The sequence below is a fragment of the Danio rerio genome, chromosome 13, assembly GCF_049306965.1.
Source record: "Danio rerio strain Tuebingen ecotype United States chromosome 13, GRCz12tu, whole genome shotgun sequence".
Taxonomy (NCBI): domain Eukaryota; kingdom Metazoa; phylum Chordata; class Actinopteri; order Cypriniformes; family Danionidae; genus Danio; species Danio rerio.
Window position 1 is genome coordinate 56,130,674 of NC_133188.1, and position 24,327 is coordinate 56,155,000.

At 40.5% G+C, this 24,327-nt stretch overlaps 1 protein-coding gene across 1 annotated transcript in view; it reads left to right on the forward strand.

Moving 5' to 3' along the window:
* The first annotated feature begins 7,324 nt into the window (after positions 1-7,324).
* Positions 7,325-24,327, forward strand: part of stk32c (serine/threonine kinase 32C) — a 106,057-nt gene continuing 89,054 nt past the window's right edge. Inside the window, exon 1 of the mRNA XM_073920397.1 lies at positions 7,325-7,672. Coding sequence (XP_073776498.1) covers positions 7,591-7,672 — 82 coding nt within the window. The 5' untranslated portion in view covers positions 7,325-7,590. The remainder of the gene's footprint in view (positions 7,673-24,327) is intronic.

Here is a 24,327-nt window from a genome sequence, read left to right on the forward strand (position 1 = left end):
GTGCATTCAGAAAGTATTTATAGCGCTTCACTTTTTCTACAGTTTTTTTTTTTTTGTTACAGCCTTATTCCACAATGGATTAACTTAATTGATTTGCTCAACATTCTACACACAATCCCCCATAATTATAATGTAAAAAATCACATGTGCACCAGTATTCACAGGCTTTGCTCAGCCTTCTTGAATATGATGCCACAAGCTCTGCTCACCTGTCTTTGGGAATGTTTGCCCGTTCCTCTTTGCAGGACCTCTCAATCTCTATCAGGTTGGATGGGAAGCGACGGTGTACAGCCATTTTCAGATCTCTCCAGAGATGTTCAATAGGATTTAGGTCTGGGCTCTGGCTCTGCCAATCAAGGATATTCACTGAGTTATTGTGAAGCCGCTCTATTGATATTTTGGCGTTTTCCTTCGGTCATTGTCCTGCTGGAAGATGAAGCGTCGGCCCAGTCTGAGGTGGAGAGCACTCTTGTGCAGGTCTTCATTCAGGATGTCTCTGTACATCGCTGCATTCATCTTTCCCTCTATCCTGACTAGTCTTCCAGTTCCTGCTGCTGAAACACATCCCCACAGCATGATGCCAACACCACCATGCTTCACTGTAGAGATGCTGTTAGCCTGCTGATGAGCGCTGCCTGCTTTTCTCCAAACGTAACGCCTGGTGTTCACTCCAAACAGTTCAGTTTGAGTCTCATCAGAGCAGAGAGTTTAGTTTCTGATGCTCTGAGAGTCCTTCAGATGGTAAACTCCAGGCGGGGAGTGTCTTCCGTCTGCCCGCTCTACCATACAGATGCCTGATTGGTGGATTGCTGCACAGATGGTTGTCCTTCTGTAAGGTTCTCCTCTCTCCACAGAAGAACGCTGGAGCTCAGACAGAGTGACCATCGGGTTATTGATCACCTCCCTGACTGAGGCCCTTCTCCCCCGATCACTCAGCTTAGATGTCCGGCCAGCTCTAGGAAGAGTCCTGGTGGTTAAACATCTTCCACTTACGGATGATGGAGGCCACTTTCAGAGCAGCAGAAATGTTTCTGTAAGCTTCCCCAGCCTTGTGCCTCGAGACAATCCTGTCTCAGAGGTCTACAGACAATTCCTTTGTCTTCATGCTTGGTTTGTGCTTTGACATGCACTGTCAACCCTGCGCCCTTATATAGACAGCTGTAGCCTTTTCAGATCATGTCCATCAGCTGAATTGAGCACAGGTGAACTCCAATGAAGCTGCTGAAACATCTGAAGCAGGATCAGTGGAAACAGAATGAACCTGAGCTCAGTTCAGAGCTTCACGAGTCTGAGGCTGTGAATACTGATGTACATGTGATTCCTCAGCTTTTTTTATTTTTAATAAATTCGCAACAATTTCAAAAACCTGCGCATTATTTGGACACTGGATAACACAAAACAGTCAAAAACACAAAGCTGACAGAAACTAAAACCGCTGATGGAGTATACACTAACCTGTGCATTATTCAGACACTAGATGGCGCCAAACATAGTTTGTATGTGTTTATTTTTAATCTAATAAACCTGTCACCATTCACTGCATTATATGAATTCACAAGAACAACACATTTAGCTGAAAATCTGCTGTCATGTTTGGCTGATGAAAGTCAGATATTGGATGATCTGTGGCTGTGTAAATGTTCACTTTCAGTTTTGGGGCAACTATGCCTTTAAAGGGGACCATTTATGCTCCTTTTACAAGCTCTAAATGCATGTCTGCTGTGTATAGAGTGTGTGTGTGTGTGTGTGTTTGAGTTGGAGCTGAGAACAGCACACAGATAATATTCTCTAGCTCTCTGAAACTGACCTTTACAGGCTTTGATCCTAATTGTGAGGTTTTGGTGACTGTCGTTTTAAATGTAAATGAGTGGGCGGAGCTGCAAACACCTGTGTCAGCATAGTGGCAGATTCAAAACTAATGGACAGACGGCTGCTTCTCACTCAGGGATGTTTATGCTAATGAGAGAGAGATGGGCACTAGTGGGCGGGGCTTTCCCCCTCTGATGACACGTACAAAGGGAGAATGTCAATCACAGTGTTCCTGCAGACTGATTTAATCAAGTCTGATTAGACAAAACACAATTCATTTATCTTTACCATAAGATGCTGGAGATATTCACACACTGCTGACACACACACTACTGGGTTTAAACCCTGCATAAACGTCATTCATAGGCGCCCTTTAAATTGTGTCGTTTATTTTGGGCCGGTGTTCTCCTCTAATGAAAGCACACGCTCCTGCTGATCATTTGATCTTCATCTGAAAGCTCATTAAGATCTCAGCATCGCTCCTCTATAATGTGTAATCCAATGAGAGTCTCTGACTGCTTAATCTAGCGGGTGACAGGAGTGTGTGTCAGGAGTGAGTGTGTGTGTGAGGAGTGTGTTGGGTTATTGATCGATTCCTCTGATCCAGCAGAGCAGCTCTCGCCTCTCCAAGGGAACAAACCACAGAACCAGGACACACACTGCTATTCTGAGACGACCAGCGCTTCAATGCAGAGCCACAGATGGAGGAGCACGCTCACACACACACACGCACTGAAATATACATACATTCACACACACACACACACACACGCTTGCACTCACTGACACATTCACACTTACACACACACACAAACATATACTATATATACCCACTCACACACTCATAGGCACACACACTGTATATGAACACTTGCTCACACACACACACTGCATATGAATTATCTTGCTCACACACACACACATTCACACACACTGTATACAAACTCTGCTCATTAACACACACACACAGACACACGTTCATTCATTCATTTTTGTTTTGGCTTAGTCCCTTTATTAATCACAGCGGAATTAACCGCCAACTTATTCAGAACATGTTTTATGCAGCGGATGCCCTTCCAGCCGCAACCCATCCCTGGGAAACATCCACACACTCCAGACAATTTAGCCTGCCCAATTCACCTGTACCACGTGTTTGCACTGTGGGGGAAACTAGAGAACCCGGAGAAAACCCACGCCAACACGGGAAGAACATGCAAACTCCACACAGAAACACCAACTGACCCAGCCAAGGCTTGAACCAGTAACCTTCTTCCTGTGAGGTGATTGTGCTACCCACTGTGCCACCGTGCCGCCCACACACAAACACACACAGTATATGAACTCTGCTCATAAATGCACACACAGACACACACACATATTGTATATGAACACACACACACACACATAAACTGAAATGCACACGCACACACACAGACACAAGCATACTGTATATGAACACACATACTGTATAAACACACACACACACACACACACACTCACACATTAACTGAAATACACACACACACACACACACACACACACACACACACACACACACACACACACACACACACACACACACACACACAGGTCTACACCTTGCCCTTAGGTTTATTTTACCTTTATACAGTTGCATTTGATGGAGCTGCAGACACTCAGACTCAAAGCGTCAACACACATTACAGACTAGCAGAATTAACACTGAACATGAGAACCCATATGAGAACTATAGTAACCTACACTACAGAACCATACTATAGTAATGTACTTGAATTAATCTGTTGTCATAATCTCGTAGGTGCTACTATAGCAACAACAACTACAGTGATATAAACAAACAACACATTGCAAAAGAAGTTGGAACAGAAGCAGTTCAGGGCTCGTAATCAAGTGAATTGGCAGATAAACTGGTGAAATAATGATGCGATGTGAAACGGGTATCAATAATGATCTGCTACGAAAGCTGCATCCAGGAAAGGTCTAGTCCTTTAGGTGGCGCTGCATCAAGAATCCTCATTCATCTATGAGATCACCACATTGGTTCAGGACTACTGCGGCAAAAGTAGCACAATACAGAGTTCCATCCACAAATGCCCAGGGCTTAATTTGTGCCAGAACATGCTGGATCCGGATCCGGCACCTCTAAAATCTGATCCGACACCTCATTTTACTGATCCCTCTCCTCAATCGCCCTTCTCCCCCATCTGCTGTTTACTTTCGCTTTCTTCTGCGACCCCCCAACACCCCTCCACCGTCTATACACCCCCCCCCCCCCCACACACCATTATCGGGTAACATGCCTGATCCGTTACCCCAATCTGTTCCGGGTCCTCACAATTCACATTTTAAGCACTGCAATTGCCAGTCAAAACTGTACTGTGGCAAAGGAAGCCCTATGTTAACAGTGTCCAGAGTGGCTCGGAGGCATCTGGGATGGACCATCAAACAGCAGAGACATGTACTGTGCTCAGAGTATTCAGTGTTTCAGATGTATTTGGGAGAAATGAAGAAAAGGATCATCCAGACTGTTACCAGCAATAAGTCCAAAAGCCAGGCTCTGTCATGGTCTGGGGTTGTGGCAGTGCCCTTGGCAAAGGTAACCTGCTCTTCTGTGATGTTGAACACAATCTTCATTGTAAAAGCGTATGTAGAAATAAAGGTAAATTAAACTGAGGCACCGGTAATGTTGAAAAGTACACAGAGATTCTGGAGCATAATATGCTGCCTTCTTTTCCAGGAAACCACATTATGCACACATTACAGAGTCCTGTTGCGGAGGAAGAGGATACTGGCCTGCCTGCAGTCCCGACCTGTCTCCAATAGAGAATGCGTGGCACATTTTAAAGTGTAAAATGTAACAATGAAGACCCTGTACGGTTGCGCACCTTAAGACTTTAAGAAAAAAGGGACAAAATAACACCTGAAACACTTCAGCACTTGGTGTCTTCAGTCCCTAAATGCCTTTTAAGTATTGTTAAAATAAACGGCAACATTACAGAGTGCTAAATGTTTTACTCTCACAACTTTTTTTTTTTTGGAATTCGTTTATTTTTAAAAACAATAAAAGTAGAAATCATGAGGAACACACTAAATAATATTTGTTGTTGCCTGCAATGAAATACAAGTCAAAGAAAAGCTAGAAATCCCTGCTTTATCATTTTGTATTCTCCATACTGTCCCAACAGTGGCGCCTGCAGCCGTACGGCTGTACACACTGTGCGTACCTACCATGAGAGAATGTGAATTAATGCTGCTTTTTTATTTATTTATTACATAATTTAAATTGATTATTAAACAGTATACATTACGATATTTTGACAAAACATACAAGAATGACAACAAATAAAGGTGTGCATTTGTGTTTCAAAGCGTTTTTCTGCACCTAAAAATTACCATTCAGATAGCTTGTGTTTAAAACAAGGTTCAAAATAAATAAACACTCTCTAAAACAAATACACTTAATTAAGACATTTGCCAAAAGGCCTAAAACTAATGAGACAAATACTGAGGTTCCCCTACATGAAGTGGCGACTGTCTCATCATCAGCACCTGCACCGTGGAAACTGTCTCCTTCATCAGACAGATCAGATCCAGCTGCTGCACAGCCTACTCGCATGGAACCGCTACCATTCAAGATGTTTTAAACAATTTTATCTCGCAGACTGGCGTAAATAAGCAGACCTCTCCATTCTCACAATGAGTTTCTGAGGTTTCATACCTTTCATCCGAGTTTGTTTCACTGAGGTAATGTGGGAACATGTTCAGTGCTGTTGCTTTATGCGAATTTGTAAACACCTGTCCTGCTCATTCAAATTATTTGATTAATTGAATTAAAATGTAATTGACTGGCGCAACATGGAAAACTATTTATATAGGCTTGTCTAAAACTGAATATTTCACTTTGATTTGATTTAGGCTAGATTATTATTTTATTTAACAATCCAGTTCGTGATTTGTCATTGTTGAAGCATAGCTGATTTGAAGCATATCGAATGTTATTCGTTTTTTTATTTTACCTAGAAGATAACTGACCAAGAAAAATATTGAAACACAGAGACAAAAAAATACATGAAATTCTTTTTAAAAGATATTTTTTCCAAGAAAAATATATATTTTTGTTTGAGCTTGTCCACAATGTGCGTGTGGATGATTTACGGTGGAAAGTAAGGATTTAATTAATGCTTCACTAATTGTATTGTATCACAATTGTCATTCATTCATTCATTCATTTTCTTGTCGGCTTAGTCCCTTTATTAATCCGGGGTCGCCACAGCAGAATGAACCGCCAACTTATCCAGCAAGTTTGCCCTTCCAGCCGTAACCAATCTCTGGGAAACATCCACACACACACATTCACACACATACTACGGACAATTTAGCCATACCCAATTCACTTGTAGCACATGTCTTTGGACTGTGGGGGAAACCGGAGCACCCGGAGGAAACCCACGCGAAGACAGGGAGAACATGCAAACTCCACACAGAAACACCAACTGAGCAGAGGTTCGAACCAGCGACTCAGCGACCTTCTTGAGGCGACAGCACTACCTGCTGCGCCACTGCCTCGCCCAATCTTCTGTCAAATATATATGCAATTATTTTAAGATGTCATAATTTGAAAGATTACGTCTTGAGCGTCTGATTTTTCCTTGGTGCTGATGTGCTTTTATTACATTTAGATTTCAACGAATGCCCTTAAATAATGTCTTTGACAGTAAGCATCCGTGTTTCTTGACATGATTGGGGAAAGGCGCGGGCGGTGCTGGATTTGTGCGTAGCTTGGAATAACAGTCAGCAGGCGCACCTGGTCCCAACTGTTTCTGATTTGGGGCTATACTACAATACACCACAGTTTACTACAGTAAAACGACTAAAGTATACAGTATGTATTACAGTTATATAATAATATAATAGAAATAAAATAAAACAAATAAAATAATATTTCTCACAGTATTTCCTATTGTGATATTTTTCAGTAACACTGAAGAAGAGTTTGCGCACATGAGACAAATTAACACGCACAAAACTATTTATTCAAGTTTCAAAATAGTTTTATACATAAATAACAACAAAGTGTACAACTTACTGTTAAATTGCACTTGTTTTTATTGTAACACCTTACATAAAGGTTGCATTAGTTAACAGTTAATAGATTTACTAAAATGAACAATCAATGAACAATACATTTATTTATTCATGTTAACGTTGATTAATGAAAACACAGTCATTTATTAGTCCATGTTAACTCACAATGCACTAACTAATAATTAAAAAGCATAAATGTAGATGTATGCATTAGTAAACGTCAAACTATGATTAATTAATAAATGCTGTACAAGTGTGGTTATTAATATTAATAAACACATGTACAGCATTTATTAATAGTTCATGTTAGTAAATGCGTTAACTAATGAAAGCTTATTGTAAAGTGTGACCGTTTTTTGTCTATTAAAAAAGCCGATAGTGAGGTTGTGCGCGCATGCGCGGTTGCGAAAGAGAGGGACGCGCGCGCGCGCACACACACACACACAGATACAGATGAGGGTCTCGCGCTGGAGCTCAGTCAGTCTGAAGAGCAGCATCAGCAGCAGATCACACACACTTTCACACACACACTTTCACACAGAAAACACTCTTTCAGCTCCTCCTCCAGGACCCCACCGGCTCGGCTCGGCTCTGCTGCCCGCCTGTGCGCGCTGAATCCCGGCAGAGCGTCATGCTGTAGCGGCGTCCGTCCAGCATCAGTTTCCGCGTCGGGAAAGGAATGAGATCAGAGCATCAATGTTTCACTGGGGAAAGTGGAAGAAGAGGATGGGAGCGAACAGTTCATCCAAGAGGCCAGTGTTCGACGACAAGGAGGATGGTGAGAGATCTACATTATTAACGTTTCTGGCACATTTGCAGGCGATGTCAGGATTTTTTCCTGTTGTATTTTCGGTAACACTGATGCAGAGTTTACATGCATTTGAAACTAACATGCACAAAAATAGTTTTTCAAGTTTGCAATTGAGATGGATTTATAAATTAGGATATTTGATTAAATAAACAAATAAAAGAAAAATGTTAATTATACCATCAAAAGTTAAATAATTAAATAATTACTTCTTTTGAAATTTTTCCACAAGATGTCATTCCCCCACAGTAGTGGTATTGCCTATTTTTCGGTAAAACTTATGCAGGATTTGCGTGCATTTGAAAATGAACATGCACAATGTTGAATTGCACAATTAATTTGAACAAATAAAATATGAAAAATTAAAAGTGTAATAAAATTATATGCATTTACCTAATTTTTCTTATTTTACATCACTAATCTGCTCTCTTAACTATTAATAAACAGTCCCCACAGTATTTCCTATTGTATTTGTCAGTAACACTGATGCAGAATTTGCATGCCTTTGAAAATTAACATGTAATTAACATTAAGTTTGTAATTGAAAAGCGTTTATAAATGACATCATTTGATTAAATAAAAACAAAAAATAAATAAAAACATTCATTATAACATTAAAAGTTGGAATTAGATGCATTAACCCACTTTTTTCTGCATGCTGTAAATTAAATAATCAGTTTTTGTGCAAATTTTTTTTTACAAGTGATGTCCTTTAATCATCACAGAATTTCCTATTGTGCTTTTCCGTGATGCTGAGTTTACACCAAAACAGTTTTGTCAAATTTGGAATTGGGGCAACACAGTGTTTCAGTGGTCAGCACTGTGGCCTCACAGCAAGAAGGTCGCTGGTTTGAGTTCCGGCTGGGTCAGTTGGTGTTTCTGTGTGGAGTTTGCATGTTCTCCCCGTGTTGGCATTGGTTTCCTCTGGGTGCTCCGGTTTGCCCCACAGTCCAAACACATGCGCTATAGGGGAACTGATCAACTACATAGGCCGTAGTGTATGAGTGTGTGTGTGGGAATGAGCATGTATGGATGTTTCCCAGTACTGGGTTGCAGCTAGATGGGCATCCACTGTGTAAAACATAGGCTGGAATAGTTGGCGGATCATTTAAAATAAAAAAACATCAAGTAAAAGAACAGCAATAATTCTATCAAAAATGGGTATTATATGCATTTACTAATTTTCCTGCCTACTTTTAATGAAATAAAGCACACATCACAGCTAGTAAACATCTTTATATCTTGTAAATCTTAGTCACACATCATTTAAACCTTAAAAAATTGAATTCTCTGTTGTTAATAAAAATATCACTTATTTTAAGTACTAATTCTTACTATTAGCTAGTGTCTTATAATTGTATTGTCTGTTTATAAGCATTTATTAAGCACATGTTCTGCATGATCTTTTTTTACACCCCTAATACTGAACACAACTATACTTTATAACTATTAATAGATATTATCAGGCAGCTAAATAGTCATTTGTTGAGCTAAAAGTCTTAATTAATAGTTTATTAATAGTGTCAATTGTAGATTAAATAAAGCGTTACCTATATTTCTTCTGGAGAGAGTCTTATTTATTTTTGTTTGTCTACAATAACAGAATAAAAGGTTTCACTTTATATTAAGTGGTTTTAACTATGTAATTACATTTTACTATGTGCTATATTTTACATTACATGTGTACTTAATTTCTGAAAGGAAACCTGTTAAGGTTATTTGTTTGTGTGTGAACAATTATTACAACAATGATTTATTTTTTGTTATAAGATACTATTGAATACATGTTTTTCAATTCATTTTACATTAAAATGTTTTAACCCAGGGGTTGGGTTTACCCAAATTTGACCCAGCATTGGGTTAAAAAACTTGGCATTTGTTTAGAGTGTAAAAGGCAATGCTTTGACTCAAAACAAAATAATTAAAAGATTTTAATTAAAGTGATTAAAGTCCTTATTGAATAATTAAATTACTTTTTAGACATAATTAGTTTCCTGGTGATGGGTTGCGGCTGGAAGGGCATCCGCTGCGTAAAACATATGCTGTATAAGTTGGCAGTTCATCCGCTGTGTTGACCCCAGATTAATAAAGGGACTAAGCCGACAAGAAAATGAATGAATGAATGAATGAATGAGACATAATTAGAAACACATCATACGTTTTTAATGATGTAATTAGTCATCAGTAATTAATTACTTACTCGAAAAATACTGTGGATTAACCCAATTCAATTAAATAAAAAAATTTCAATTTAATTTAAATGACACCTTTTTAAACCCTTCCATTGGTATGGTTTGCCCATATTTGACCAACATTTTACAACAACCCAGAATGTCTTAAGTAACTCACCCAGCTCTACATTCTGTCTTCAAAATGCTGATTGTGAATTTAGCTGATCTCTTATTCATAAACTAAAATGAAAGTCCGACTGTCACATTTTACTCAATGCATTTTCTCCTCATGAGGCGGATTACATTTCAAATCCCATCCCAACACCAGAGATCTGCTGAAACACACAACGCTGGAACAAAAACTGCCAATTAAATCATCTGCTGTTTAATTGCTTAATTAGCCAGGATTATGTAAATCTGTGGAGATGATACTGCTTGGATTGTGCTGGAGCACAGCCTCACATGAAAAAAGATACTAGAGTTATTCATCGTTTATACTATAGTATATAGTAAACTGCATAACATACTGTTTATACTATAATATTTACAACACTATGATGAATAATGCTACAACATATTGTAGAATTATCTATAGCGAACAGATAAACTGTAATTAATACTGTACTATACTTAAGATTTTACTGCAGTAAACTGTTGTGTTTTGTTGTATAATGTACTCTATAGTTGTAGGAAATACTGTATTGGGTCATTCGATTATACCACTATAGTTGTTGTGTCCATAGCAACTATAGAATTACCACAATTGATCAATTGTTACTGTTGTTGAGTTACCCTAGCAACTATAGGATCAGCACAACAGATCAGTTAACATAGATGATGAGTAACCATAGCAACTATAGAATCACCACAACAGATCAATTGCTAGTTGTTTGTTACCATAGCAACTATAGAATCACAATGGATGAATTGCTACAGTTGTGTTACCATAGCAACTGTGGAATCACCACAATAGATGAACTGCTACAGTTGTTGTGTTACCAACATACAACTATAGAATTACCACGACTGATCAATTGTTACCATTGTTGAGTTACCATAGCAACTGTAAAACCACCACAGCAGACCGATTGCTAGTTATTGTGTTACCATAGCAACCATCGAATCACCATAACTGATTATACAGTTGTTGTTTAACCATAGCAACTATAGAATCACCACAACAGATTAGTTGCTAGTTGGTGTGTTACCATAGGAACTATAGAATCAGCTATAGAATCAGCAAACTGTTATCGATTACCATAGTTGTTGTGTTACTATAGCAACTATAAGATCACCATAACTGATTAATTGCTACAGTTGGTGTGTTACCATAGAAACTATAGAAATATCACAAAAACTCAACTGCAACAGTTGTTACGCAATTATAGTCACCACAACAGTTCAATTACTATAGTTGTTGTGTTACCATAGGAACTGTAGTATCACCACAACAGATTAAATACTATAATTGTTGTGTTACCATAGCAACTCTAGAATCACCACTACAGGTTATTTACCATAATTGTTACGCTACCAAAGCAACTGTAGAATCACCACAACAGATCAGTTACTATAGTTGTTGTGTTACCATAGCAGCTGTAAAATCACTACAACAGGTTATTTACCATAATCGTTACACTACCATAGCAACCGTAGAATCACCATAACATTAGTTACTATAGTTGTTGTGTTACCATAGTAACATTGGAATCACCACAACAGATTTGTTCAAGCACTTTACTACAGTATGGTAAACAAGTGTAGTATTTACTGTAAATGACTATATTATGTGTGTGAATGTTTCAATCGCTCAGTGAAGACCAGAGCTGAGTTCTGTACTGTACTGTACTGTAGGTCCGAGTGTGTGTCAGAAATCAGGCCACTTCACTGCGGATTCATGATCATATGACGTGACTGGAGGGAAAGAGAGAGATGCGTAATGACCCATTTACTTACAGTATGGAGAGCACTAACATCACAGCACTAATGAATGTGGAAATAATTACACTTATGTGCTGGATAATGAGCGCAGCGCAGGACTCGAAGGGTTACGTGTGTTAGTTTGATGGCTTTCGCTGATCAGTAGTCATTTGTGAAGTCGAATGCTGGATTCTGACCATCCTCATCATCTGAAGGTTATGTTGGCTGTGTGTTCAGACCAGCTGATAGAAAGAAAAGCATATTCACACCATACACTATCTCTCCTTTAAAGGCTATTGTCAAAAATCAATGTCCCTATGAAGAAAATGAGTGGTGTTTTTCGTGTATTGAATTTGGTTTTGCTTCAGATTTGATGAAGTCTGCATCATTGATTCCCTGTTTGTCACTGTAAAGGTGGACTTGAACAAGTAACGTGTCAAATGAGTTAAAGATGACATTATTTCCATCTCTGAGAGCTTATTCTGCAGTGTGTTACTGTGTGTGTATACTTAGTATTACTTGCATTGTGGTCAACAAATGTCCCCACAAGTATAGCAATACCAGTCCTTCTGAGTTTTTTGTATAGTATATACAGTTGGGAGTTGGGTGACATGGTGGCTCAGTGTCCTCACAACAAGAAGGTCGCTGGTTTGAGCCTCGGCTTGGTCAGTTGGCGTTTCTGTGTGGAGTTTGCATGTTCTCCTACTGGCCGTAGTGTATGAGTGTGTTTTCCAGTTCTGGGTAGCAGATGGAAGGGTATCCGCTGTGTAAAACTTGTGCTGGAATAATTGGTGGTTTATTCTGTTGTGGCAACCCCGGATGAATAAGGGACTAAGCTGAAAGAGAATGAATGAATGAGTGAAAGTATATACAGTTTGTGCCGTAAACACATCATTACAGCTATGGAGAGCCTAGAAAGATTGCGGTAAAAGTGTGTGTGTGAGAGAGAGTGAGTGTGTGTGAGTGATTGTGTGAATGTGTGTGTGGCAAATAATCGTCTTTTACAGTGTAATATACATTATTCCTATGGAGAGTTCTCATAAACCACCAATACCAATGTGTGTGTGTGTGTTCACAGTTCTTAGATCAGACAGTGTGTTTGGTTTTAACTTATTAACAGCAGTGTTATCTCTTTCATTCATCATATTTTTTTTGGCTTGGTCCCTTTATTTATCAGGGGTCGCCACAATGGAATGAACCGTCAACTATTCCAGCATACATTATACACAGTGGATGCCCTTCCAGCTGCAACCTAATACTGGGAAACACCCATACACACTCATTCACACACAAACACACTACGGCCAGTGTAGTTGATCAGTTCCCCTATAGCGCATGTGTTTGGACTGTGGGGGAAACCGGAGCACCCGGAGGAAACCCACACCAACACGGGGAGAACATGCAAACTCCACACAGAAACACCAACTGACCCAGCCGAGACTCAAACCAGAGACCTTCTTGCTGTAGTGCTACCCACTACGCCACCGTGCAGCCTGCTATTACTATTTCAGAGGGAGAGACACTGTGTGTGTGTAAGAGAGAGAGAAAGAGAGATAGGGTGTATATGAAAGTGAGTGTGTGTGTCTATATGTGTTAAGTAGTAAGAGAGAGAGAGATTGTGTGTGTGTGTGTGTGTGTGTGTGTGTGTGTGTGTGTGAGAAAGTGTGTATATGAGAATGTGTGTATGAATGCTTATGTGTAAATGCGTGTGTGTGTGTGTGTGTGTGTGTGCATGTGTGTGCGAATGTGCATGTGTGATTGCAAGTCTGTGTGTGTGTGTGTGTGTGTGTGTGTGTGTGTGTGTGTGTGTGCATGTGAAAGTGTGTATATGAGAATGTGTGTATGAATGCTTATCTGTAAATGCATGTGTGTGTGTGTGTGTGTGTGTGTGTGTATATGTGAAGGCATGTGTGTGTGTGTGTGTGTGCGTGTGTGCGTGTGTGTGCGAATGTGCATGTGGGATTGCAAGTCTGTCTGTGTGTGTGTGTGTGTGTGTGTGTGTGTGTGTGTGTGTGAGAGTGTGTTTGTGTACCCGGAGGAAACCCACGCCAACACGGGGAGAACATGCAAACTCCACACAGAAACACCAACTGACCCAGCCGAGACTCAAACCAGAGACCTTCTTGCTGTAGTGCTACCCACTACGCCACCGTGCAGCCTGCTATTAGTATTTCAGAGGGAGAGACACTGTGTGTGTGTAAGAGAGAGAGAAAGAGAGATAGGGTGTATATGAAAGTGAGTGTGTGTGTCTATATGTGTTAAGTAGTAAGAGAGAGAGAGATTGTGTGTGTGTGTGTGTGTGTGTGTGTGTGTGTGTGTGTGTGTGTGTGTGTGTGTGTGTGTGTGTGTGTGAAAGTGTGTGTGAAAGTGTGTATATGAGAATGTGTGTATGAATGCTTATGTGTAAATGCGTGTGTGTGTGTGTGTGTTTGTGTGTGTGTGCATGTGTGTGTGAATGTGCATGTGTGATTGCAAGTCTGTGTGTGTGTGTGTGTGTGTGTGTGTGTGTGTGTGTGTGCATGTGAAAGTGTGTATATGAGAATGTGTGTATGAATGCTTATCTGTAAATGCATGTGTGTGTGTGTGTGTGTATGTGTGTGTGTGTGTGTATATGTGAAGGCATGTGTGTGTGTGTGCGTGTGTGCGTGTGTGCGTGTGTGTGCGAATGTGCATGTGGGATTGCAAGTCTGTCTGTGTGTGTGTGTGTGTGTGTGTGTGAGAGTGTGTTTGTGTATGTGTATTGGTGCATATGTGTGTGTATGGATGTGTGGGTGTGAATGTGCGTGTGTGTGAAAGTGAATGCGTGTGTGCAGCGGTGTAGCAGACATTGGAGAGACTGTGATAGAGCAGATGGAGATGATGAAGGTCATGATGGGTGAGGGTTGATGGAGAAACTTTGGTCTGGACAAAGGGGTTACACCCTTACTCTTTAGCAGAAGTGCCATGGGATTATTAATGAGCACAGAGAGTCAGGAGCTCAGTCTAACATCTCATCTGAATGAAGGCGCTCACTGACAGTACAGAGTCCCCTTCACTATACTGGGGCATTAGGACTCACACAGATCACAGGTTGAGCGCCCCCTGCTGGCCTCACTAACAACACTGCTAACAGCAGCCTAGTGTTCCCATGTGCTCTCCCATCCACACACTGACCAGACTCAGCCCTGCTCAGCTTCAGTGAGGGACCAGTCTTGGGCTGTGGGGTGATGTGGCTGCAGCATGTCTCAATAATAACTCTATAATAATAATACTGCTGTTTAAATGTCCCGTTATATATCGAGACGCATCAGATCAGATGAGCAGAACAATAGTGATGTAATAACGCCTCTGTTGTCTCATACAGTAGAGTTTGAGTCTGCTCTATTATTGATGAGCTTTACTGGGTTTGAGCTGAACGCATCTGAATAATAACCACACTGTTTTCCTCTTTACGGCGTAATTTGAAGGATGAATATTTGATGACTTGCGCAGCATCATCAGCACAGTGTGTGTGTGTCTGTGTGTGTGTGTGTGTGTGTGTCTCTTTTATGATAAAGCATAGCATTGAAAAAACGCGACTCCAGCGCATCATAAAGACATGATTTAGCAGGAGTGTGTGTCCTGAGTGTGTGTGAGCGGGCCTTTATGAAGCTGGTTTATTCTGTAAAGCAGAGCTGCAGAGTGTTCCTCTACAATCAGCTGTTGGTGTGTGTGCTGAGCAGAGGACAGAGACTCACGCATGAACACACACTGATCAGATGCATGCTTTCATGCGCATTACTGCTGTAGTGCTGGAGATGAGCATTTACACATGCGTTTGCAGCAGTTCTGCAACACACACACACACACACACACGCACGCACGCACGCACGCACGCACACACACACACACGCACGCACGCACGCACGCACGCACGCACACACACACACACACACATATATATGTACATGTTTGCACACACACATTTGCACACACAATTGCTTACACACAACACTCAATCACTTAAACATAGACAAACACAAACACACATATGCACAGACACACACATGATACCTAAATGACTGGAGCGCATCACACATGCTGGAGGAATCAAATATGCATGAGCTGAGAACAAACATTTCACATGTGCTTAGAAGTGTGTGTGTGTGTGTGTGTGTGTGTGTGTGTGTGTTTGTGTGTGTGAGTTTGTGTGCATCTGTGTGTTTTGGAGTGTGTTTGTGGTTATATCTTTGTGTTTAAATGTGTGTGTGTGTGTGTGTTTTACTGTGTGTGTATGTGTTAGTGTAAGTTTGCGTGTGTTTATGTCCGTGTGTTATAATGTGCGTGTGTGTGTTTCACTGTGTGAGTGTGTTTCACTGTGTGTGTGTTAGTGAGAGTTTGCATGTCTTTGTGTTTTGGAGAGTGTGTGTGGTGTTTTTTGATTGTGTGTGCGCATGCATTGATGTGTGTGTTCACTGTGTGTGTTACTGTGAGTTTGTGTGTGTGTGTGTTTTGGAGTGTGTATGGTTATTTATGTGTGTTTAAGTGTGCATCTCATTGTGTGTGTGTGTGTGTTTTCATTTCTGTGTGTTTTGGAGAGTGTGTGTGGTTATGTATGTGTGTATCTGCATTTTGGAAAGTGTGTACATGTATTTGTGTCTTTTCATTAAGTGTTTGTGCATTGGTATGTGTGTACTCTGTGTGTGTTACTGTAAGTTTGTGTGTGTTTTGGAGTGTGTGTGGTTATGTTTTTGTGTTTAAGTGTGTGTGTGTGTGTTTAAGTGTGTGTTTCACTCTGTGTGTGTATGTGTTTTGATGTGTTTGCGTGTGTCTGTGTGTTTTGTAGAGTGTGTGTGGATATGTTTTTGTGTTTAAATGTGTGTGCCTGTGTTTGTATGTGTTTTAGAGTGTGTGTGCATGTCTGTGTGTTTTTTTGATTGTGTGTGTGTGTGTGTGTGTGTGTGTGTGTGTGTGTGTGTGTGTGTGTGTGTGCGCGCATTAATGTGTGTGTTTGCATGTGTGGTTATGTATGTGTGTTTAAATGTGTGTGTGTGTGTGTGTGTGTGTGTGTGTGTGTGTGTGTGTGTGTTTCTCTCTCTCTCTGTAACTCTGCTCTGCTCATCAATATTTCAGCAGACTGAGAGTGTGTTCTTGGCTGCAGTCGGAGTGTTTAGCAGAAACTGGACTCTGTGATGGAGATTTCAGCTCTGTCTGCTCCACTCTTCTAAGACTCTGATTAAAGCTTGTGTGTGTGTGTGTGTGTGTGTGTGTGCTCATGCTCTAACCCTTAACCTTAACCCTAACCCACATAGAAAGAAACACACAAGAACACAAACAAACACACACACACACACACACACACACACACACACACACACACACACACACACACTGGAAGGACTATCCTGGAATGAACATTGAGCATAAGGAGTAATCAGAAATGGCTGCATACATCAGCCGGCCGCAGGCAGTTAATAACACAGCTGTTCTGATATTAACATTGTTTATGTGGGCAGAAATAATCAACTGCCAGAAGCTAATTGAGTTTGCAAACAGAAACGCCACCATTTACACACTGACTGAACATGATCATCAGAGCACAACTGAAGCGTTGTTACTGCACCCCTGAAGTGACTTGAAATAGCAGCTTTGTTATGAAATTTCAACTTATTACCTGAATGTGGGTGGGGCCTATTGAGGAGCCACTCCCCTTTTTGTCACTGATATGAAGTGCATCAAACTTGTGATGCCTAACAATGCCTAACAGCTTCTCTGCTTTACATAGAGGCTAAGGAGAGCCAATAATTGTGATGGTGGGAGGGGCTTTATGGTGAATGAATGATTGACAGCACATTATGAAGATTGAGATGTCAGAGTTACAGTGGTTGATCTGTTCATTGTATGATACTGTATTTGTGTTTATGGTGTTTCTGTCGGATGCCTTTCTGAATGAACTGACAGTGTATAAAACACGACTGAGTTTTCCTCCTGTGTTTGTTTGTGCTGGAGGCAGAAAACTGTCAAAGGTCAACAGCGCTGTGTGTGTGTGTGTGTGTGTGTATGACTCATTCTAGAATCGCAGGTACATTTTAAACAACTAGAATATATACAACAAATGTATAGTTTACGGTACACTGAATCCATTATAACATGTAAAATATTGCAATATGCTTAAATGTGATTGGAAACATTTGATTTTGTAATTAATTATTGTACCTTAACAGAGTCAACTACAAGAGACTAGACGTAAAAAGAGTTGACAATAATGAAGTCGATGTAAACAGAGTTGACAGTAACAAACTTTACAATAACAGCATTGTGATAATAAAGTTGATGATAACAGAGTTGACGATAACAGTGCTAATGATAACAGAGCTGACAATATGAGGTTGACGATGACAGAGTTGACAGTAACAGATTGACGATAATAGAGTTGACGATGACAAGACAGAGTTGACGATAACAGAATTGATGATAACAGTTGACAGTAACACAGTTGACGATAACAGAGCTGACGATAAAGAGCTGACGATAACAGAGTTGACGATAACAGAGTTGACAGTAACTCAGTTGACGATAACAGTTCACGATAACAGAGCTAATGATAACAGAGTTGACGATAACAGCTGATGATAACAGTTGATGATAACAGAGTTGATGATAACAAAGTTGACAACAAAAGAGTTGACGATAACAAAGTTGACAACAACAGAGCTGACAGTAACAGAGTTGATGGTAACAGTTGTCTATAACAGTTGATGATAACAGTTGTCCATAACAGTTGATGATAACAGTTGACGATTACAGAGTTGATGATAACAGTTGACGATAACAGAGTTGATGATAACAGTTGACGATAACAGTTGGCAGTAACAGAGCTGACGATAACAGAGTTGACGATAACAGAGTTGACCATAACAGTTGGCAGTAACAGAGCTGACGATAACAGAGTTGACGATAACAGTTGGCAGTAACAGAGCTGACGATAACAGAGTTGACGATAACAGAGTTGACCATAACAGTTGGCAGTAACAGAGCTGACGATAACAGAGTTGACGATAACAGAGTTGACGATAACAGTTGGCAGTAACAGAGCTGACGATAACAGAGTTGACGATAACAGAGTTGACGATAACAGTTGGCAGTAACAGAGCTGACGATAACAGAGTTGACGATAACAGAGTTGACCATAACAGTTGGCAGTAACAGAGCTGACGATAACAGAGTTGACGATAACAGTTGGCAGTAACAGAGCTGACGATAACAGAGTTGACGATAACAGAGTTGACCATAACAGTTGGCAGTAACAGAGCTGACGATAACAGAGTTGACGATAACAGAGTTGACCATAACAGTTGGCAGTAACAGAGCTGACGATAACAGAGTTGACGATAACAGAGTTGACGATAACAGTTGGCAGTAACAGAGTTGACGATAACAGAGTTAACGATAACAGTTGGCAGTAACAGAGCTGACGATAACAGAGTTGACGATAACAGTTGGCAGTAACAGAGCTGACGATAACAGAGTTTACCATAACAGTTGGCAGTAACAGAGCTGACGATAACAGAGTTGACCATAACAGTTGGCAGTAACAGAGCTGACGATAACAGAGTTGACCATAACAGTTGGCAGTAACAGAGCTGACGATAACAGAGTTGACCATAACAGTTGGCAGTAACAGAGTTGACGATAACAGAGTTGACGATAACAGTTGGCAGTAACAGAGCTGACGATAACAGAGTTGACGATAACAGTTGGCAGTAACAGAGCTGACGATAACAGAGTTGACGATAACAGAGTTGACCATAACAGTTGGCAGTAACAGAGTTGACGATAACAGAGTTGACGATAACAGAGTTGACGATAACAGTTGGCAGTAACAGAGCTGACGATAACAGAGTTGACCATAACAGTTGGCAGTAACAGAGCTGACGATAACAGAGTTGACGATAACAGTTGGCAGTAACAGAGCTGACGATAACAGAGTTTACCATAACAGTTGGCAGTAACAGAGCTGACGATAACAGAGTTGACGATAACAGTTGGCAGTAACAGAGCTGACGATAACAGAGTTGACGATAACAGAGTTGACCATAACAGTTGGCAGTAACAGAGTTGACGATAACAGAGTTGACGATAACAGAGTTGACGATAACAGTTGGCAGTAACAGAGCTGACGATAACAGAGTTGACGATAACAGTTGGCAGTAACAGAGCTGACGATAAAAGAGTTGACGATAACAGAGTTGACCATAACAGTTGGCAGTAACAGAGTTGACGATAACAGAGTTGACGATAACAGTTGGCAGTAACAGAGCTGACGATAACAGAGTTGACCATAACAGTTGGCAGTAACAGAGTTGACGATAACAGAGTTGACGATAACAGTTGGCAGTAACAGAGCTGACGATAACAGAGTTGACGATAACAGTTGGCAGTAACAGAGCTGACGATAACAGAGTTGACGATAACAGAGTTGACCATAACAGTTGGCAGTAACAGAGTTGACGATAACAGAGTTGACGATAACAGAGTTGACGATAACAGTTGGCAGTAACAGAGCTGACGATAACAGAGTTGACGATAACAGAGTTGACGATAACAGAGTTGACCATAACAGTTGGCAGTAACAGAGCTGACGATAACAGAGTTGACGATAACAGTTGGCAGTAACAGAGTTGACGATAACAGAGTTTACCATAACAGTTGGCAGTAACAGAGCTGACGATAACAGAGTTGACCATAACAGTTGGCAGTAACAGAGCTGACGATAACAGAGTTGACGATAACAGTTGGCAGTAACAGAGCTGACGATAACAGAGTTGACGATAACAGAGTTGACCATAACAGTTGGCAGTAACAGAGTTGACGATAACAGAGTTGACGATAACAGAGTTGACGATAACAGTTGGCAGTAACAGAGCTGACGATAACAGAGTTGACGATAACAGTTGGCAGTAACAGAGCTGACGATAAAAGAGTTGACGATAACAGAGTTGACGATAACAGTTGGCAGTAACAGAGCGGACGATAACAGATTTGACGGTAACAGATGACGATAACAGTTGGCAGTAACAGAGTTGACGATAACACAGTTGAGTTGTCCCGCAATACACACAAACATTATTTAGAGATAATGTGATATACTTTGTGTCATTACTCAAAACTCTTTCTGTTTTAGTTTTTAAAAGTAATTTATCTTGTGTGTATGTCAGCGGGAGGTGTGTGTGGGTTTGTGTGTCAGCAAATGGTATGTCTGTGTGTGCGTGTGTATGTCTGTAAGAGTATGTGTATATACTGTATGTTTGTGTGTGTTTGTCAGCAAGTGGTATGTGTGTGCAGGTGTGTATGTGTGTGTCTTTCTAGTCAGCAGGAGGCATGTGTGTGTCTGTGTTTCTTTGTGTGTGTATCTCTGGTCAGCAGGTGGTATGTGTGTATCAGTGTGTGTATATATGTGTGTGTGTGTGTGTGTGGTCAGCAGGTGGTATATGGGTCATTCCTCCACATGTCTTTCAGTGATCATCATGCGCCTCAGCGTGCGTTCGTGTGTGTGTGTGTTCTCTCATTAGTTCTTCACTCTGGGCTCTCGTTAAGCGTCTCCGGCTGATTGAGCTGAATGTGTGTAATTACTGTGTTTTAAAGCTGAGGCTGATTGGAGAGGCTCATCATCGCCGCTGTTTGTCTTCGTTTAGACGATTCTTAATTGATTCATAAAGAGTCGCTCGTTATTGAACTCAAGGAACTGCAGAATCACTTTCACTCAAAAGTTAAGAGTAAATTACGCAATTAAACACAAAGAAATGATAAGTAACAGCTTAATACACAATGCATCTGATCAACAAGTTCTCAATAATGGACAAAATCTGCTAATGTTTTTTGCTTTGCTACGTCCGACAGATTGCACTATTATGTCTTTCTTTTATTTTTCATCATTTAAACTCTTTTTGATCAAGGCAAGGCAGGTTTATTTATATAGCACATTTCACACACAATGGTAGGTCAAAGTGTTTTACCTGAACAAGAAGAGAAGAAATAAGAAAATAAGCACAGCTGAACAGATGTGTGTTCAGTCCTGATGTGAATGTGCCTAATGTTGGAGCACATCTGATCATTTCTGGAAGCTGACTCCAGCAGCAGGGGGCGCTGTTAGCAGCTGAAGGCCGATTCCCCTGCTCTGACTGAACTCTTGGAGTTTCTAGTGTATATGATCCTGATGATCTGAGTGATCTGTTAGGTGTGTGTTCAGTCAGCATATCTGTAATGTATTGAGCTCCTAGGCCATTCAGTGATGTATAGAGCAGTAATAATACTGTAAACTCTATTCTGAACGTAACTGGAGCCAGTGTAGAGACCTGAGGACAGTTGTGATGTGCTCTGATTCTCTGCTTCAGGTCAGAATCCTGGCCGCAGTGTTCTGGATGAGCTGTATCTGTCTGACTGTGAGGAGGGTGTTACAGTAATCCACCCTGCTGCTGATAAAAGCATCAACAAGTCTCTCCGAGTCCTCACTGGAGACACAGCATCTGACTCCTGCAGTGTTTCTGAGATGACAGTAATGATAACACATGATGATAACACATTTTAATGTATTTTTAATCATTTTTATTCTTTGTTGTTTTAATATTTTGTACATGTTCCTTTTATTCATGTTTATGTGAAGCTCTTTGAATTACCATTGTGTGTGAAATGTGCTATAGAAATGAACTTTCCTTGCCTTGATTGTTCTGTCACATGTACCATAAATAGAAGAGCATGTGCGTGTACATGTGCATGTGTTTGTGTGTGTGTGTGTGTGTGTGTGTGTGTGTGTGTGTGTCTGCTTTATCATGTCTTGTTGATGTCTGTCTTTTTGTCTGTGTTCATCCCTATATTTGACCTGATTCTCCATCACTGAAGAGAAATATCCCAAGAGTGGGCGTGGAGAACCTATTTTGAGTAGTTGGGGGAAACTAGCTCATTTGCATTTAAAGAGCCCCTATTATGGGCTTTTGAAAATGAGCTTCTATGCAGTGAGTAACACAGCTCTAAGTGAATGAACACATCCAGCTGAGGGTTAAATCTGAAAGTGCAGCATGTTTAAAACTATTGATTCTTTAGCTAAATAGTCGACTCAGAGTTGAATAAATGAATCGGGATGGGTTCGAATCTTTTGTTTGATCGCATCGACATCAATACGGTACATCTCCAAATATGTAGCACCAGATCTGGTAAAACGTGATCGTGCCTTTCCCTTTAGACATTAGCGGAGTGCGAGGGATCACAGGACTGATCATGACATGAAGATGACCATCACTGACAGATGGAGATTCAGTTGAAGCAATAAAGGGTTAAAGTTCATTTTCACATCAACACCACAGTATAGCCAAGCGTGTGAAGTGTGTTTCTGTCATTTCTCTGATGATTAATCAATAACCTACGCTGCAGTGCAGGACCTGTCCGTTTGCTTTTAGAGGAGCAGCAGAGACTGGGACTTTGTCAGACGTTGACAGGGACTTTGTAACTCTTACAGTTTAAATGGACCAGTTCCTTCTTGCTCCAGATCTGAACATGTAAGTGTCATCTAAAATTGTTGCCTTGTTTTGTGTGGTTTGCTAAATTTGTGTTTAACTGTGTGTCATAAGTTGTAATGTCCACGAGCAGCTTGTAATCACGTATCTATTATAGATCAGAGCTTGTGCTGTATCGCTCAGGTTAAATCTGTATGGAGCTGTTCACATATCGTGTCCAAAACCATATTAAAAACGTGACACAAGCTTCCTCCTTTACTGATGTGTTCCTGACCTGGCGATCCTCTGCTGTTTGCCTTTGCTATATGGACACCATCAGCTGTTCCTCATACACGCGTGGTCAATTTTCAGAGTAGTTCAGCTTTTGCCGCTGTCTGGATTAATAGTGAATGAGTGTCGCTGTTATTATTGGGCTCAGGGTTATGCTGCTGTTTAACTGCATTGCTTTATTGCATTCCTGCATTGAACTCATATACACTCTCTGCTAATTCATAGCCGTGGTGGGCGTTTCTCTCTTTCTCGCACTGAATGCAGTCGACCAATCACAACAGACTAGTTCATCAGACCAATCAGCGCAGATTAGCTTCGCACAACGGAGGGGTTTGGGAACAATGAATCGCTGAAGGATTCTTATGAGAGTCGCTGGGATAATTAGGTAAAAATAAATCCAGATTATCAGACAATGAAAAAGTGTTTTTGCACACAGATCAGCCTGTTGTTGGAGACCCTCAAAACCACAATATGACCCTTTATAATGCAGAATAGCGGCTCTTTAAAGGCACAGGTGTATTAATATCTTCCCCCTATACAAACAAGTAGATTTTTAGACAAGTGTAATCAATGATCTACTGCAGCGGTCTGGAACCTTTTTTCAGCAAAGAGCTATTTCTGATTGGTTTAGAGCCATTGAGATGTATACGTTGCTATTATAAATAATACAGGTTTAAACAAAACTTTTATTTGTCCATGTGCAACTCAAAAATAAACATAAGTCCATGAATAATAGGAAAAGTTTATATAATTTTTTCTTTTCACCATCCTCACTTGTGAATGTTGTTTGAATTTA